The sequence below is a fragment of the Pseudophryne corroboree genome, chromosome 1, assembly GCF_028390025.1.
Source record: "Pseudophryne corroboree isolate aPseCor3 chromosome 1, aPseCor3.hap2, whole genome shotgun sequence".
NCBI lineage: Eukaryota > Metazoa > Chordata > Amphibia > Anura > Myobatrachidae > Pseudophryne > Pseudophryne corroboree.
The window spans coordinates 305,098,497-305,116,266 of record NC_086444.1 but is presented as its reverse complement, the minus strand read 5'-3'; the positions used below and the strand labels follow the sequence as shown (position 1 = coordinate 305,116,266).

The 17,770-nt window shown below is 46.5% G+C and overlaps 2 protein-coding genes across 2 annotated transcripts in view; one reads left to right on the top strand and one right to left on the bottom strand.

Annotated features, from left to right (window-relative positions):
* Positions 1–3,858, bottom strand: part of LOC135066540 (calcium release-activated calcium channel protein 1-like) — a 73,811-nt gene extending 69,953 nt beyond the window's left edge. Inside the window, exon 1 of the mRNA XM_063964441.1 lies at positions 3,628–3,858. Coding sequence (XP_063820511.1) covers positions 3,628–3,858 — 231 coding nt within the window. The remainder of the gene's footprint in view (positions 1–3,627) is intronic.
* A 167-nt stretch (positions 3,859–4,025) lies between these two features.
* LOC135066524 (uncharacterized) overlaps positions 4,026–17,770 on the top strand; it is a 53,526-nt gene continuing 39,781 nt past the window's right edge. The window contains exon 1 of the mRNA XM_063964440.1: positions 4,026–4,109. The gene's annotated coding sequence lies outside the window, so the exon portion shown is untranslated. The remainder of the gene's footprint in view (positions 4,110–17,770) is intronic.

Sequence of the window (17,770 nt, the reverse complement as noted above, 5' to 3'; positions counted from 1 at the left end):
TATAAACAATATTGCGCCTAAATTTAGTGCCCCCCCTCTCTTTTTAACCCTTTGAGCCTGAAAACTACAGGGGAGAGCCTGGGGAGCTGTCTTCCAGCTACACTGTGAAGAGAAAATGGCGCCAGTGTGCCGAGGGAGATAGCTCCGCCCCTTTTTCGCTGACTTTTCTCCCGCTTTTTTATGGATTCTGGCAGGGGTAATTATCACATATATAGCCTCTGGGGCTATATATTGTGATTATTTTGCCAGCCAAGGTGTTTTTATTGCTGCTCAGGGCGCCCCCCCCCAGCGCCCTGCACCCTCAGTGACCGGAGTGTGAAGTGTGTATGAGGAGCAATGGCGCACAGCTGCAGTGCTGTGCGCTACCTTGGTGAAGACTAAAGTCTTCTGCCGCCGATTTTCCGGACCATCTTCATGCTTCTGGCTCTGTAAGGGGGACGGCGGCGCGGCTCCGGGAACGAACACCAAGGACGGGTCCTGCGGTCGATCCCTCTGGAGCTAATGGTGTCCAGTAGCCTAAGAAGCCCAAGCTAGCTGCAAGCAGTTGGGTTCGCTTCTTCTCCCCTTAGTCCCTCGTTGCAGTGAGCCTGTTGCCAGCAGGTCTCACTGTAAAATAAAAAACCTAACATATACTTTCTTTCTAGGAGCTCAGGAGAGCCCCTAGTGTGCATCCAGCTCGGCCGGGCACAGAAATCTAACTGAGGTCTGGAGGAGGGGCATAGAGGGAGGAGCCAGTGCACACCAGATAGTACCTAATCTTTCTTTTAGAGTGCCCAGTCTCCTGCGGAGCCCGTCTATTCCCCATGGTCCTTACGGAGTTCCCAGCATCCACTAGGACGTCCGAGAAATACATTTTTCATCATGGGTTGGTACATAGGGGCTATTACAAAATTTTGCCTTGGGTCTACAATATATCTAGTTATGCCACAGAGCTGCTCATTGTAATGTGGTATAAAATGAACTGGGGCACTGTAACTTTGTATAATATGAACTGGAGACATTGTATGTAATAATGATAATTGGGGATACTGTGTTGCATTATGTGTGATGGCAGCCCTACAGTGTTACATAATATCAACTAGGGCACTACTGCTATGGGGCATAACATGAACTAATGTACTACTATGGTTCAGTAAATGAACTAAGGCACAAATACTGGGCATAACATTAACTGCTGCGGAGAGGTGTCTCTCTAAAAGCACTGGGACAGGGTCCCCTTCAAAATGTTGCTATGGGGCCCACAAAGTTCTGGCTACGCCACGTCCTTAGTTACTGTGCCACATATCGGCAAAGAAAATAAGGTCAAGAGAAGAAAAAGTTAAATGCATAGAAAAAGTGCTAAAGTATATGATCTCATTTAATTCTATTCACAGGTTATTTTTACTCAAACAATTCTAAGAAATGGTGCAAAACAAGTTATGTATGGGTCATGAAGGATATCCTGTTTAAAATAATGATAAAAAAAATTAAAAGTACAGTAGCTTCAGATTGTTACACTTCCCTTAGAATATAATGACTTCTGTTTAAAATAGGTTTTGAAAAACTAAGTTTCTACTCAAGTGACCTTAAGTTCATGAAGGAAATCATTCTGTACAATAACTTCACATGGAACAGGATGGCAACGTTTAAAAACAACAAAAACAAAACACTGTTTAGTGCATGCAATATTCATTAGTTCCCAGAACTCTCTGTACAATAAAGATATCATTTAGTTTGTACTATTTCAAAGTCTAAGATGCCTATGTATCAAGATTTTCCCCCCATAAAATTAGCACTACAGATTGCAGTCCCCATTATTAGCAATGAGGACTAGGATCTAACCCCTATGTAGTAAACCCTGAAAAGAAAACCTTTAGCCACATAAGTTTACACCATCGGAAGATGGTGTAAACTCATTTTAGCTTATGGAGGCACAGTAGCGGGAGAAAGATCTCCAACCAGCACCGCCACCAATCATGGAAACCGACACTGGTACACATTTGTGGGAAACTCCTCCACAATGCCGGGGAAGTAACTCGCAGGGACAGTGGTTATCGCTGCCGCTGCCCCTTGGGTTTCCCTACGTACATAGCAGGGATATTTTCATTTAAAAGTAAAATATCCGCTACGATACAGGGTGTTAATAATAGTGGCAGTTCCTCGATTATTAATACATATACCCCTAAATCTTGCTGTGAGGAGCAAGAGCTATGCAAGACTTGAAATACCCTCGTATATTAATACTTGCATTTCATAATCCCAAACTATGCAGAGGCTCAACAGCAAGAACTGGGTACAGGATGCCCAGCCAACTAAGGAGCATATTTATCAGGTTTCATTATTTTTCTCCTTCAGGGACAATTTATTAAGACATTGGTGCCAGGGCAGTGCATCTGATAAGATTCTGTCCTAGTGAAGAGTTTCAGCAGAGTGACTGCCAAGACTGGCTTTATGGGGTGTATGGGGGTTGGGTATGGGTGACCGGCGGTTCGGAAACCACTGGTCACCATACAGACACCGGGATCACGGTGTTTAGATTGCCCGGCGAGGGGGGCGAGCACAACAATGGCCCTTGCAGGCTTGCTGCACTCGCCATAGGTTTTATTCCCAATCTATGGGTGTTGTGGACACCCACGGGTGTGAATAGCACCCGTCAGACGGCATGCCGACTGTTTGGCTTTCCACCAGGCAGGATTCCAGCGTCGGTAAAGTGACCGCCGGTCACATAACCGTATCCCATAGATGGCAAGTACAAAGGATAAAAGGAGGAAGGGATCAAGAGACTCCTATCCAGGCATGTATTCTCTCTCTAGACAGAACAAGCTATTAGCACCTGAAGACAGTGATGGTGTTAGCGAACACAAGCTAAACTTCTCGGAGTTTAAAGAACCCGGAAACTTCAGTGAATCCTACAGAATAAATCTCAATATCTCAAATATCCCTAACAAAAATTGTGCTTCAGAAGAAGTATATAAAATGATGAATAACATTTAACAAGGTTTAATACAGGGTTTTCGGAAAGTCACTGCGCAGTTATGTATATATAGGTGTTTAGAAACAATATAAAAAGGTTTGAGGCCTGTCTTGATGCGATCGGTGGTCATTTTCAACATAGTTATAATTATCATTCGTGTTTACATCATGTATAATATATTGAAACGTGTGTTATAAATAAACGTAAATGCAGTGACTTTCCAAACACCGTGTAGATGGTCATCACTTTCTTTAGTCATCATTACAAGTAAATATAAATGAAAAATTTAACTATCAGTTTCCAAGGAAAGTTCACAATTGGGATCAAATTTCCAAGAAAAACTTGAAGAAAAAAAATTAAATCGGGACAAGAGCAGAGTGATGGGCCAGGACCTGAGTCTATAAAGAATCAGCAGACCTGTGGACACTTGCATCCTTCTGTATATACTGTACCTGTCGCCTTCCCTCCTGAGAGTAGCATAGCGCACACATGTACTAAAGCAATGACTGTGAGATTCCATCAGAACCTTCTCACTCTGTGAGATTTCCTGCACGCACAGTACAATATTATTATACTGGTGCAGAGCGCTGCTGATCCCCGGTAACCGGAGTGCGTGCCTCAGCGGCCGGGAGACAGCATGACAGCGGTAACCTTGAGCTCTGGGCTCCTCTTACCATGGCGAATCCGGAGAGCAGCGCCGAGGTGCGGCTGGAGGCTTTGAGTTTGGCCCGGCTCAGGTAGAGCTTCCTCCAGGACAGCGCCTGCATCGAGTGCTCGTCCAGACTCATGAGCTCCACGTAACTCCGGCTAATCCACTCCGGGTAGGACAACTCCTCCTCCTTCGCCTCCTGCTGCTGGGGACGCGGGCGGGACCTCTGTGGCACAGGACTGAGCTCCGAGAGCATTTGCCCACCGCGGCCTTAGTGCTGCACGTTCGCCCGGATCATCTTACGCACCGCCGGGAAACGAGGGAGGGAGCCTCCCGGAGACAGTGCAAGCAGCAGCACTCTCTGCGACAGAGGGCGTCACCGGCACTTTCCCACAATACTGCGTTACAGCAACTTGTCGCCTTACTCCTGCCAACCAGCACCCGTGTTACTCTTACTTCCGCCAACCACTGACAGCCGCCTTGACGTCATCGGCATCACTTACACTGGTAATTCCAATAACTACTGCACAAGTAGTTCTGACACAACCTGTTGTTGACAGGAAATGGGGGGGTGGGGGGGGAGGTCAGTCCGAGTTGATCGCATGCTAGCTATTTTTTGCAGCGCTGCGATCAATTCAAAACTCGGCAAAACTGCATATGCACCGCAATGCGTAGGCGCGTCGTATGGGTACAAAGCGGATTGGTGCTGGCCTATGGATTTAACGACGAATCCATTCGCACAGCCGATCGCAAGAGGATTGACAGGAAGAAGGCGTTTATGGGTGTCAACTAACTGTTTTCAGGGAGTGGTTGGAAAAACGAAGGCGTGTCCAAGCGTTTGCAGGGCTGGTGTCTGACGTCAATTCCCAGACGGGCTGAAGTGATCGCAGCAGCTGAGTAAATTCAGACCTACTCAGAAACTGTACAAAATGTTTCTGTACCGCTCGGCTGCACAAGCGTTCGCACACTTGCAAAGCAAAAATACACTCCCCCATAGGCGGCGACTATCTCATGGCTGCGCTGTAAAAAATAACTAGCGAGCGATCAACTCGGAATGACCCCCATGGTGCTCTGCTGTCAGGTCAGAGATTAGTATTACGACCCACTGTCACACGTTTTTTTTTGCTCTTGCAAAACATATGGAGACTCATTCAATCAGCTGTGGGCTTCCATTGGATGTGAGTGTTTAAAAGGTAATTGTTTTCTGTGAGTGCCACGTACGGGCGCTACAAAAATAAGCAATGTTTTACCTACCATAAGGCTGAAAAGTCCTCACAGTAGCAATATTGCTAATTTTTTCTGCTCAAAGGGGCGGTGGTGAATTTCCCAATAGGCATGTGCCTAGGGGCGGCATATGTTTGGGGACGGCATTTGGATGCCTGTGTAAAAATACCAGTAACTGCTAAATATTTCCACTGTACTGTACCAAATTCCATCTTGAATGAAAACAGAGAGTACCAGCGCTGGCTGTAAAGATTCTAAAAAGACGGTTTGCTGAATAAAATAACAATTTATTAAACCATTAAAAAAAACAGAAATAAATTCCTGGTATTATTCTTAATAACACTTTTGATTATAAATTCCCCCTGGGTATAATCACTTTTGTATCCACTCTCCTCTGGGACATATATCGTTACGGCTAGGACAGTCTCCAGATGGCATTCACTGTAGCAGAAGATAGTTACCAGTTCCACAATGGAGGTGTGTGATGGCATCAGCTTTAGGAAGAGTCCATTGCTAGCTGGGTTTGTGGATCCGGTCTTTTATCTTTGTTTGGATGAATATCCCAGTGATAGGAGCAGTGTCCAATAGGTGCCAAAGATGTCAAGGTCCCAATATACCGGAGAGTGATGCCCGGGTGGGTAGACAGGCTCAACGCGTTTCGCTGGCAACAGTATGATCCAGCTTTCTCAGGAAGCTGGATCACCCTGTTGCCAGCGAAACGCGTTGAGCCTGTCTACCCACCCGGGCATCACTCTCCGGTATATTGGGACCTTGACATCTTCGGCACCTATTGGACACTGCTCCTATCACTGGGATATTCATCCAAACAAAGATAAAAGACCGGATCCACAAACCCAGCTAGCAATGGACTCTTCCTAAAGCTGATACCATCACACACCTCCATTGTGGAACTGGTAACTATCTTCTGCTACAGTGAATGCCATCTGGAGACTGTCCTAGCCGTAACTATATATGTCCCAGAGGAGAGTGGATACAAAAGTGATTATACCCAGGGGGAATTTATAATCAAAAGTGTTATTAAGAATAATACCAGGAATTTATTTCTGTTTTTTTTAATGGTTTAATAAATTGTTATTTTATTCAGCAAACCGTCTTTTTAGAATCTTTACAGCCAGCGCTGGTACTCTCTGTTCTTATTTCTAATATATTCGGGGATCTGACCATCCCCTTACCAGCTGCTGCTGACTGCGCACTTACATATCGTTTTACTCCATCTTGAATGAAGTGTACATGGGTAAGACATGCACATACTGCCCCTGTACGCTGTCCTACTTAGTAATATGTATACATAATTTTTTTTTAAAGTCATTGTTAGTGTTTTTTTTACCATTCTATTAAATTGTCATCAAATGAGGGCTTATAACCAATCAATTAAAATACTAAAATTAGGAAGGGGTGGGGAGGCGGCCACTACTGTTGTGCCTAGGGGCGCCCTCACCCCTAAATCCACCCCTGCAAAGGGATCATTTATCATAAGCTGTGGGCATTTAGTTTATAGTTTTTCAGCGGTTTTGTCATGCCTGGTCACAGGGCATTTCTAGACAATTTGCCTCCCAGTGCTCCCTGCCCAATAGACATTCCAAATGCACCCCCCCCCCCCCCCCCCCATAGACATAAAAAAAATATTTTGTGCGCGCGAGAGGGCGTGGCCTCGCTAAAACGGGCCATATTAAGCTCCACACAGTAATGCCCCTTTGCACCATATTATGCCACACAGCGCAATGCCCGTGATACATTATGCCCTACAGTAAAGCTTCTAATTATTTTTAAATTACCTGCTCATTTCCAGGGGTTTCATGCGCTGGGTGTCATGCTTGTTGCCAAGGGTAATGCTTGTTGCCAGAGGTTTCATGCTCTGGGATCCATGCTCGTTGCAAAAGGTAATGCTCGTTTCCAGGGGTTTCATGCTCTGGGATTTAAGGAAGCAGCCCTAATAGGGGTGCAGTCTGATGAGGGGTTCGGGTCTATTGAGGGAGGCGAGATCCCTCTTCGTAGGGCTTGATTGTACACAATTGTGGCCTTCCTTGTGTCTTTTGCTGCAGATGTGTCTGAGATCAGGGAGAGATGGGGAACAAAAGTCAAATTTTGTAGAAGTGGCACAGGTTTGGTATGAATGACCGCCAGACGGGATGCCTGCGGTCAAAATACAGACGCCGTCATCCCCAAGTTTAAATTCCTGATAGGGTTGAGTTTACTATGCTAACCCTCCCTTCCCGCAGCCTAACCCTATCCTCTCCCTTAGTGCCTAACTGTAACCTTCCCCCGGTGTTAACTAAACCTAACCCCCCCCATGTCCTGCAGCCTAACCCTAACTCTTCCACCTTAGTGCCTAAACCTAACCTATCCCTGGTGAAGCCTAACCCTAATCCCCCCGTCCACAGCCTAACCCTAACCTCCCACAAGGAAAAGTAAGGCAGATTAGGCAGTTCATTACTTGTTATAGCAGTAATGTCGTATATCTGCTTACATGCTCCTGCAAAAAAACAATATGTCGGGAGAACAACTAGAAAATTAAAAGAACGAATGGCTGAACACGTACGGAATATCAAAAAGGGTGTTACCACACATGGGGTGTCAGCTCACTTTAAAGAGATCCATCAGTGTTCCATATCAGGACTCATTTCTTTTTGTGGAATTCACCTCATCAAGGGAAATTGGCGTAAAAACGACACAGAAGAACAGTTGTCAAGAAGAGAAATGAGAAGTATCTTTGAATTAGGAACATTACATCCGGCGGGCCTCAATTTGGATTTTGAAACGAAATGGTTCCTATAAGGAATCTCCTCTCTCATCCTTTCCTACCCAGAACAACTTTTTTATATATTGAGACCCATCACACTATGCAGATTATTAATTTTGTTCATGTAGTGTACTAGGAATTCACTTAGGGACACAATCATGCCAATTTTATTTATTTTCCAAAGCCAGCTATTCTTAATAGGTAGATCCTAGTCCCGTTTTAATAAGGGACACCGTTATGGGACTAGCCATTTGCATATGCACTTTGTTAATTTATTATGGTTATATATTTATATTTTAAATTACCCATCCAATAGAGTGGGATTTGATAAACTGCATTATTGATTTATCAACCATGTAATTTGTTAGCCCATCATGATGTCAGGTTGTTCCAGGGCGGAGGTGTGCGTTGGTGACCGCGGTGCGTTCCAGGAGAAGTGGAACGCACCGAGTGTAAACAATCCGCCACTTCCGCTTCTGGCATTGACGTATAGTAACGTCCTCATTGCGTTCCAGGAGACGTGGAACGCATAAGAATCCTCCTCCGTCAGTTCCGTTGTGGATACTGACGTTCCTCTACACCACAGGCTGCCGGGCCGGATATCCGGCGGAAGCACCATGCGTTCCACCGGGAGTGGAACGCAAATCGCTAATTTACCCTCTGCGGTTTTGAATATTTTGAATCCAGCCCCCCGTTTTGGTTGTTTTAATTAATGCATACAATATACAGTATGCAACCCTGATTTATTTCACCATTTATTATATCATTTGCACTATCCCCGCCCAGGAAGGGGTGGAGCCAATTAATGACACAGGGTTTAAATACCATCTAGATCAGTTCCCACATGCACCTTGATAAAGACTTACATACAGTAGAAACGCGTTGGTGGTGGAGCATGTGGAAGCTGAATACTTTCTACCAGTGAATTCAACGATACAACGGTGAGAATACCCGGGTTTTCCATCTTTTTTCTCACGTTGAGGAGTTGCACTATCTGGTCATGATATTATTGTCATTTGTCCAATTATAAGAACTTATTGTGACGAATATCTGTTTTAAATTATTTTATTAAAAATCTTTCGTACCCTCATACATTCCTTCGTTTTTTTTGTGCTTTTCACTGAGCATGAAGTAAAATTGAAGGAATAGAGGAGGAAGACAGCAGAAAACATCGAAAGAAACCTTTGATGTGAAAGTACACTGCACCTTGAAGTAAGCATACACGTGAGCATCCTATATATCTAGAGATATACTCGTGGGTGCTTGATTATTTTGGATACTACATTCGTATGGGTGAAAGAAACCTTGATGTGATTTATACAATTGTCTTAGAAGTAAGCGCATGTAAGCAGTACATTTATGCGAATCACTGAGGTGGACCTTACGAGTAGAACTGCACATCCCAAGTACTGAATAGTTGAAGGAACCTGGGTGTACATTTTATCCCTCGAATACCCACAGAGACTGTTACTGAACATTTGTGTATATATTGTGTTTTTTTTTCATACACCATCTTTGGACGATGGATTTACATATGAACTCGCTTGTATGAAAAGGAACGGACTTTAGCCCACACGGGTAATTTCTTTGGACTTTTTACCATTTGCGCCACCTAGGGATTATTCTAATATACCCTTTTCCTAACCTCCCACCACCTGCAGCCTAACCCTAACCCCCCGGTGTCGGCTAAACCTAACCTCATCCCCCAGCACTAACCCGAGCTCGGCGACTATACATACAACGGTCTGGATCCAGGCTGTCGGAGTTCCGGCATCGGTATCCTGACTCTGTCAGGATTCCGATGTCAGGATTTTGACGGGTGTCGGGATTCCAGTGTTGGTATTTCAACAGCTAGGATTCCGACAGCCGGAACCGCATCCCTGCAGCAGAAGAGGCCGGAATTCCGACAAGAGTCCGGAATTCCGACAGTCGGATTCTTAAGCGCATCCCTGCAGCACAACATAACATATCGTGTAGCCATGGCAGAGTTGCTGTACCGTAGAGATGGAATAACAGAATGAAAGGGAACAATGCAGTGTACTGAGTGAGATGTGCTGCCTTTCATGTGGGGGGTGGGGCCACATGCCAACACACAAAGGGGTATATTCAATTAGGGTTGAAAACTGCAGTTTGTCGAAAAGACGTCAGTTTTCTACTTTTTAAGGTCGAATAGTGATTCGACCTATTCAATCCCTGCCGTCGAATTCAACTTGTCGAATAGTACGTGAATCGGCGGTATAGCTGCCGATTCACATACTTTTGAGTGGAACTGGACCAAATTCAACAGGATTTGGCCCCGTTTCCGACCATCTCAGTCCGACATACAAAAATGTCGGACTGAGAAGTGGGACCCAGAGGAGGAGGGGGGGGGGGGGCGGTGTGGGGGGGGGGGGGGGCATGGGGAGACGGGGGACAGCCGCGGGCATACAGGGGAGAGCAGCGCTACAGCACAGCGCTGCAGCAGGATGTCTCACAGCCGCGCCGCTCACGGCAGCGTCCACCCGGCTCCAGCAAGTGAGGTCACGCTTGCTGGAGCCGGGTGGACACTGCCATGAGATCTGGCGGCTGTGAGACATACTTCTGCAGCACTGCTGTAGTGCTGCTCTCCTTCTTCTGCCCGCGGCTCTCCCCGCTGGTCTCCCCCCTCTCCGGTCCCTCATCTCAATTCAACTTTTTAAAAGTCGAATTGAGATGAGATTGAATAGGGATTGTCGAATCCATTCCGACAGATGCATGTGTCGGAATGGATCCGACCCTAATTGAATATACCCCAACAGGCCCCACAGACACATCGGCCTGTCAGGAATCTTCCTGGTGAGCCCTATGGCCAATCCGCCCCTGAAAGTGGGCAGTGCTGCAGAAAAACCTGTAGAGTGTACGCTACAGGCTACAATGTCTGAGATGGCATTAGCTAATGGGTCCAAGCTTGGTAAGTTCAGCAATTAAGCGGCCCTTGTAGAAACCTATAGGGACTGCATGTGCAAAAGAAAATAGGGTTCTTCCATACATACATTCAGTGTATCCTTAATTTCTCTATCGTCCTAGTGGATGCTGGGGTTCCTGAAAGGACCATGGGGAATAGCGGCTCCGCAGGAGACAGGGCACAAAAAGTAAAGCTTTAGGATCAGGTGGTGTGCACTGGCTCCTCCCCCTATGACCCTCCTCCAAGCCTCAGTTAGATTTTTGTGCCCGGCCGAGAAGGGTGCAATCTAGGTGGCTCTCCTAAAGAGCTGCTTAGAAAAGTTTAGCTTAGGTTTTTTATTTTACAGTGAGTCCTGCTGGCAACAGGATCACTGCAACGAGGGACTTAGGGGAGAAAAAGTGAACTCACCTGCGTGCAGGATGGATTGGCTTCTTTGGCTACTGGACATTAGCTCCAGAGGGACGATCACAGGTACAGCCTGGATGGTCACCGGAGCCTCGCCGCCGGCCCCCTTGCAGATGCTGAAACGAGAAGAGGTCCAGAATCGGCGGCAGAAGACTCCTCAGTCTTCTTAAGGTAGCGCACAGCACTGCAGCTGTGCGCCATTTCCTCTCAGCACACTTCACACGGCAGTCACTGAGGGTGCAGGGCGCTGGGAGGGGGGCGCCCTGGGAGGCAAATGAAAACCTTTTTTGGCTAAAAATACCTCACATATAGCCTCCGGGGGCTATATGGAGATATTTAACCCCTGCCAGAATCCATTAAAGAGCGGGAGACGAGCCCGCCGAAAAAGGGGCGGGGCCTATCTCCTCAGCACACAGCGCCATTTTCCCTCACAGAAAGACTGGAGGGAAGGCTCCCAGGCTCTCCCCTGCACTGCACTACAGAAACAGGGTTAAAACAGAGAGGGGGGGCACTAATTTGGCGTTAGAAATATATAAAAGATGCTATAAGGGAAAACACTTATATAAGGTTGTCCCTATATAATTATAGCGTTTTTGGTGTGTGCTGGCAAACTCTCCCTCTGTCTCTCCAAAGGGCTAGTGGGTCCTGTCCTCTATCAGAGCATTCCCTGTGTGTGTGCTGTGTGTCGGTACGTGTGTGTCGACATGTATGAGGACGATGTTGGTGAGGAGGCGGAGCAATTGCCTGTAATGGTGATGTCACTCTCTAGGGAGTCGACACCGGAATGGATGGCTTATTTAGGGAATTACGTGATAATGTCAACACGCTGCAAGGTCGGTTGACGACATGAGACGGCCGACAAACAATTAGTACCGGTCCAGACGTCTCAGAAACACCGTCAGGGGTTTTAAAACGCCCGTTTACTTTAGTCGGTCGACACAGACACAGACACGGACACTGAATCCAGTGTCGACGGTGAATAAACAAACGTATTCCTTATTAGGGCCACACGTTAAGGGCAATGAAGGAGGTGTTACATATTTCTGATACTACAAGTACCACAAAAGAGGGTATTATGTAGGATGTGAAAAAACTACCGTAGTTTTTCCTGAATCAGATAAATTAAATGAAGTGTGTGATGATGCGTGGGTTCCCCCCGATAGAAAATTATGGGCGGTATACCCTTTCCCGCCAGAAGTTAGGGCGCGTTGGGAAACACCCCTTAGGGTGGATAAGGCGCTCACACGCTTATCAAAACAAGTGGCGGTACCGTCTATAGATAGGGCCGTCCTCAAGGAGCCGGCTGACAGGAGGCTGGAAAATATCATAAAAAGTATATACACACATACTGGTGTTATACTGCGACCAGCGATCGCCTCAGCCTGGATGTGCAGAGCTGGGGTGGCTTGGTCGGATTCCCTGACTAAAAATATTGATACCCTTGACAGGGACAGTATTTTATTGACTATAGAGCATTTAAAGGATGCATTTTCTATATATACGAGATGCACAGAGGGATATTTGCACTCTGGCATCAAGAGTAAGTGCGATGTCCATATCTGCCAGAAGATGTTTATGGACACGACAGTGGTCAGGTGATGCAGATTCCAAACGGCACAAAGGTGTATTGCCGTATAAAGGAAGAGGAGTTATTTGGGGTCGGTCCATCGGACCTGGTGGCCACGGCAACTGCTGGAAAATCCACCGTTTTTACCCTAAGTCACATCTCTGCAGAAAAAGACACCGTCTTTTCAGCCTCAGTCCTTTCGTCCCTATAAGAGTCATATCTGCCCAGGGATAGAGGAAAGGGAAGAAGACTGCAGCAGGCAGCCCATTCCCAGGAACAGAAGCGTTCCACCGCTTCTGCCAAGCTCTCAGCATGACGCTGGGACCGTACAGGACCCCTGGATCCTACATGTAGTATCCCAGGGGTACAGATTGGAATGTCGAGACGTTTCCCCTTCGCAGGCTCCTGAAGTCTGGTTTACCAAGGTCTCCCTCCGACAAGGAGGCAGTATGGGAAACAATTCACAAGCTGTATTCCCAGCAGGTGATAATCAAATTACCCCTCCTACAACAAGAAAAGGGGTATTATTCCACATTATATTGTGGTACTGAAGCCAGAAGGCTAGGTGAGACCTATTCTAAATCTAAAAAAAAAAAAAAAAATTTGAACACTTACAAAGGTTCAAATCAAGATGGAGTCACTCAGAGCAGTGATAACGAACCAGGAAGAAGGGGACTATATAGTGTCCCGAGACATCAGGGATGCTTACCTCCATGTCCAAAATTTGCCCTTCTCACTAAGGGTACCTCAGGTTCGTGGTACAGAACTGTCACTATCAGTTTCAGACGCTGCCGTTTTGATTGTCCACGGCACCCCGGGTCTTTACCAAGGTAATGGCCGAAATGATGATTCTTCTTCGAAGAAAAGGCGTCTTAATTATCCCTTACTTGGACGATCTCCTGATAAGGGCAAAGTCCAGGGAACAGTTGGAGGTCGGAGTAGCACTATCTCGGATACTGCTACAACAGCACGGGTGGATTCTAAATATTCCAAAATCGCAGCTGATCCCGACGACAAGTCTGCTGTGCCTAGGGATGATTCTGGACACAGTCCAGAAAAAGGTGTTTCTCCCGGAAGAGAAAGCCAGGGAGTTATCCGAGCTAGTCAGGAACCTCCTAAAATCAGTGCATCATTGCACAAGGGTCCTGGTAAAGATGGTGACTTCCTACGAAGCAATTCCATTCGGCAGATTTCACGCAAGAATTTTTCAGTGGGATCTGCTGGACAAATGGTCCGGATCGCATCTTCAGATGCATCAGCGGATAACCCTATATCCAAGGACAAGGGTGTCTCTCCTGTGGTGGTTACAGAGTGCTCATCTTCTAGAGGGCCGCAGATTCGGCATTCAGGATTGGATGCTGGTGACCACGGAGGCCAGCCCGAGAGGCTGGGGAGCAGTCACACAAGGAAAAAATTTCCAGGGAGTGTGATCAAGTCTGGAGACTTTTCTCCACATAAATATACTGGAGCTAAGGGTAAATTTATAATACTCTAAGCTTAGCAAGACCTCTGCTTCAAGGTCAGCCGGTATTGATCCAGTGGGAAAAACATCACGGCAGTCGCCCACGTAAATAGACAGGGCGGCACAAGAAGCAGGAGGGCAATGGCAAAAACTGCAAGGACTTTTCGCTGGGCGGAAAATCATGTGATAGCACTGTCAGCAGTGTTTCATTCCGGGAATGGAAACTGGGAAGCAGACTTCCTCAGCAGGCACGACCTCCACCCGGCAGAATGGAAACTTCATCGGGAAGTTTTCCACATGATTGTAAACCGTTGGGAAATACCAAAGGTGGACATGATGGCGTCCCGTCTGAACAAAAAACGGGACAGGTATTGCGCCAGGTTAAGAGACCCTCAGGCAATAGCTGTGGACGTTCTGGTAACACCATGGATGTACCAGTCGGTGTATGTGTTCCATCCTCTGCTTCTCATACCTAAGGTACTGAGACTTATAAGACGTAGAGGAGTAAGAACTATACTCATGGCTCCGGATTGGCCAAGAAGGACTTGGTACCCGGAACTTCAAGAGATGCTCACAGAGGACTTATGGCCTCTGCCGCTAAGAAGGGACTTGTTTCAGCAAGTACCATGTCTGTTCCAAGACTTACCGCAGCTGCGTTTGACGGCATGGCGGTGGAACGCCGGATCCTAAGGGAAAAAGGCATTCCGGAAGAGGTCATTCCTACCCTGGTCAAAGCCAGAAAGGAGGTGACCGCACAACATTATCACCACATGTGGCAAAAATATGTTGCGTGGTGTGAGGCCAGAAAGGCCCCACGAAGAAATTTCAACTCGGTCGATTCCTGCATTTCCTGCAAACAGGAGTGTCTATGGGCCTCAAATTGGGGTCCATTAAGGTTCAAATTTCGGCCCTGTCGATTTTCTTCCAGAAAGAAGTGGCTTCAGTTCCTGAAGTCCAGGAGTTTGTCAAGGGAGTATTGCATATACAACCCCCTTTTGTGCCTCCAGTGGCACTATGGGATCTCAACGTAGTTCTGGGATTACTCAAATCACATTGGTTTAAAACCAGTCAAATCTGTGGATTTGAAGCATCTCACATGAAAAGTGACCATGCTCTTGGCCCTGGCCTGGACCAGGCGAGTGTCAAATTGGTGGGTTTTTTTTCTCAAAAAAGCCCATATCTGGTTGTCCATTTGGACAGGGCAGAGCTGCGGACTCGCCCCCAGTTCTCTCCCTAAGGTGGTGTCAGTGTTTCACCTGAACCAGCTTATTTTGGTGCCTTGCGCCTACTAGGGACTTGGAGGACTCCAGGTTGCTAGATGTTGTCAGGGCCCTGTAAATATAGGTTCCAGGACGGCTGGAGTCAGGAAAACTGACTTGCTGTTATCCTGTATGCACCCAACAAACTGGGTGCTCTTGCTTCTAAGCAGACTATTGCTAGTTGGATGTGTAATACAATTCAGCTTGCACATTCTGTGGCAGGCCTGCCACAGCCAAAATATGTAAATGCCCATTCCACAAGGAAGGTGGGCTTATCTTGGGCGGCTGCCCGAGGGGTCTCGGCTTTACAACTTTGCCGAGCGGCTATTTAGTCAGGGGCAAACACGTTGATAAAATCCTACAAATTTGATACCCTGGCTAAGGAGGACCTGGAGTTCTCTCATTCGGTGCTGCAGAGTCATCCGCACTCTCCCGCCCGTTTGGGAGCTTTGGTATTATCCCCATGGTCCTTTCAGGAACCCCAGCATCCACTAGGACGATAGAGAAAATAAGAATTTACTTACCGATAATTCTATTTCTCGGAGTCCGTAGTGGATGCTGGGCGCCCATCCCTAGTGCGGATTATCTGCAATACTTGTACATAGTTACAAAAATCGGGTTATTATTGTTGTGAGCCATCTTTTCAGAGGCTCCGCTGTTATCATACTGTTAACTGGGTTCAGATCACAGGTTGTACAGTGTGATTGGTGTGGCTGGTATGAGTCTTACCCGGGATTCAAAATCCTTCCTTATTGTGTACGCTCGTCCGGGCACAGTATCCTAACTGAGGCTTGGAGGAGGGTCATAGGGGGAGGAGCCAGTGCACACCACCTGATCCTAAAGCTTTACTTTTTGTGCCCTGTCTCCTGCGGAGCCGCTATTCCCCATGGTCCTTTCAGGAACCCCAGCATCCACTACGGACTCCGAGAAATAGAATTATCGGTAAGTAAATTCTTATTATTTGCGGGTATCCCTTTAAAATGTATGTTTTCAGGGGACAAATACTCTAAATATTCTAAATATAATATTCTTAAAATTAAAACACAAGGCATACTTAGATGCCTTTTATTTATTAATGTGCAGCGATTAGGCTATTTTCTATCTCTGCAAGAAAATCACCTATTGCTACAATTTATCAGCTGATCAGTGATACGCAGCTATCTTGGCACACAGCAGTAAGGGTTAATGTAATACTTTGCTGTTCAGTCTCATGGTATATATGTATGCGAGATCCGGTTATATGATAAAATATACACGGTCCAGTCACATTATTATGGCCACCAGCTAATAGAGTAACCGATGTGTGCAGCACAGACAGCAGCAAGACGTTCGCTGAATTGTTGTTTTAGGCACACGTCTGGTAGCCCCCAGGTTCATTTTGACGGTGAGCTGCTCCACTGTAGCATGTCGGTCAGCACTCACGCACATTTGTAGCCGACGTTCACCTCTCACTATCAATGGCACGTGGTGCTCTGCATTTTCCATGTCGGCTATTCACAATGGTTCCATTTGTCCAGTCACGATACACCTTCACCACAGCAGCACGTGAACATTTCACAAACTGCGCTGTTTCCGAAATACTGCCACCCTTGTCCCGAAAGCCGATAATCATTCTTTTTTGTTCCCTTTTACCTATAGCAGCAACAAGTGATATGTGTACAGACGGCCTATCGCACACCTTATATACCCACCAAGCCAGCGCACGACACGTGACGTACTTCTTGGGCTACGCGCTGCCAATGTCAAATGTAGGAGGTGGTCATAATAACTTGACCGTATATATTTCATAATTTGTACACTGACAAAAGCTTTATTCAAAGAATAATATCTGAGTATGATGGGAATATATATTTGCTTGTTTTAATGTGCTGGAGTGTTTAATTTGATTTTTGTTGGCAATTCATTGTTGTTTTGTTAATGACAATAAAAAGTGTGGCCCTCATTCCGAGTTGATCGGTCGCAAGGCGAATTTAGCAGAGTTACACACGCTAAGCCGCCGCCTACTGGGAGTGAATCTTAGCTTCTTAAAATTGCGACCGATGTATTCGCAATATTGCGATTACTAACTACTTAGCAGTTTCAGAGTAGCTCCAGACTTACTCTGCCTGTGCGATCATTTCAGTGCTTGTCGTTCCTGGTTGACGTCACAAACACATCCAGCATTCGCCCAGGCACTCCCACCGTTTCCCCGGCCACTCCTGCGTTTTTTCCGGAAACGGTAGCGTTTTCAGCCACACGCCCCTGAAACGCCGTGTTTCCGCCCAGTAACACCCATTTCCTGTCAATCACATTACGATCGCCGGAGCGAAGAAAAAGCCGTGAGTAAAAATACTTTCTTCATAGTAAAGTTACTTGGCGCAGTCGCAGTGCGAACATTGCGCATGCGTACTAAGCGGATTTTCACTGCGATGCGATGAAAAATACCGAGCGAACAACTCGGAATGAGGGCCTGTATTGTATTGTCTCTCCTTACAGAATGCTGGGTATCACATGACTGTAAGGTGATGATGTCCTGCTGTGTTACATTATCACATCCGACATTCGTGAGGAACATGGAGAAAGGAACT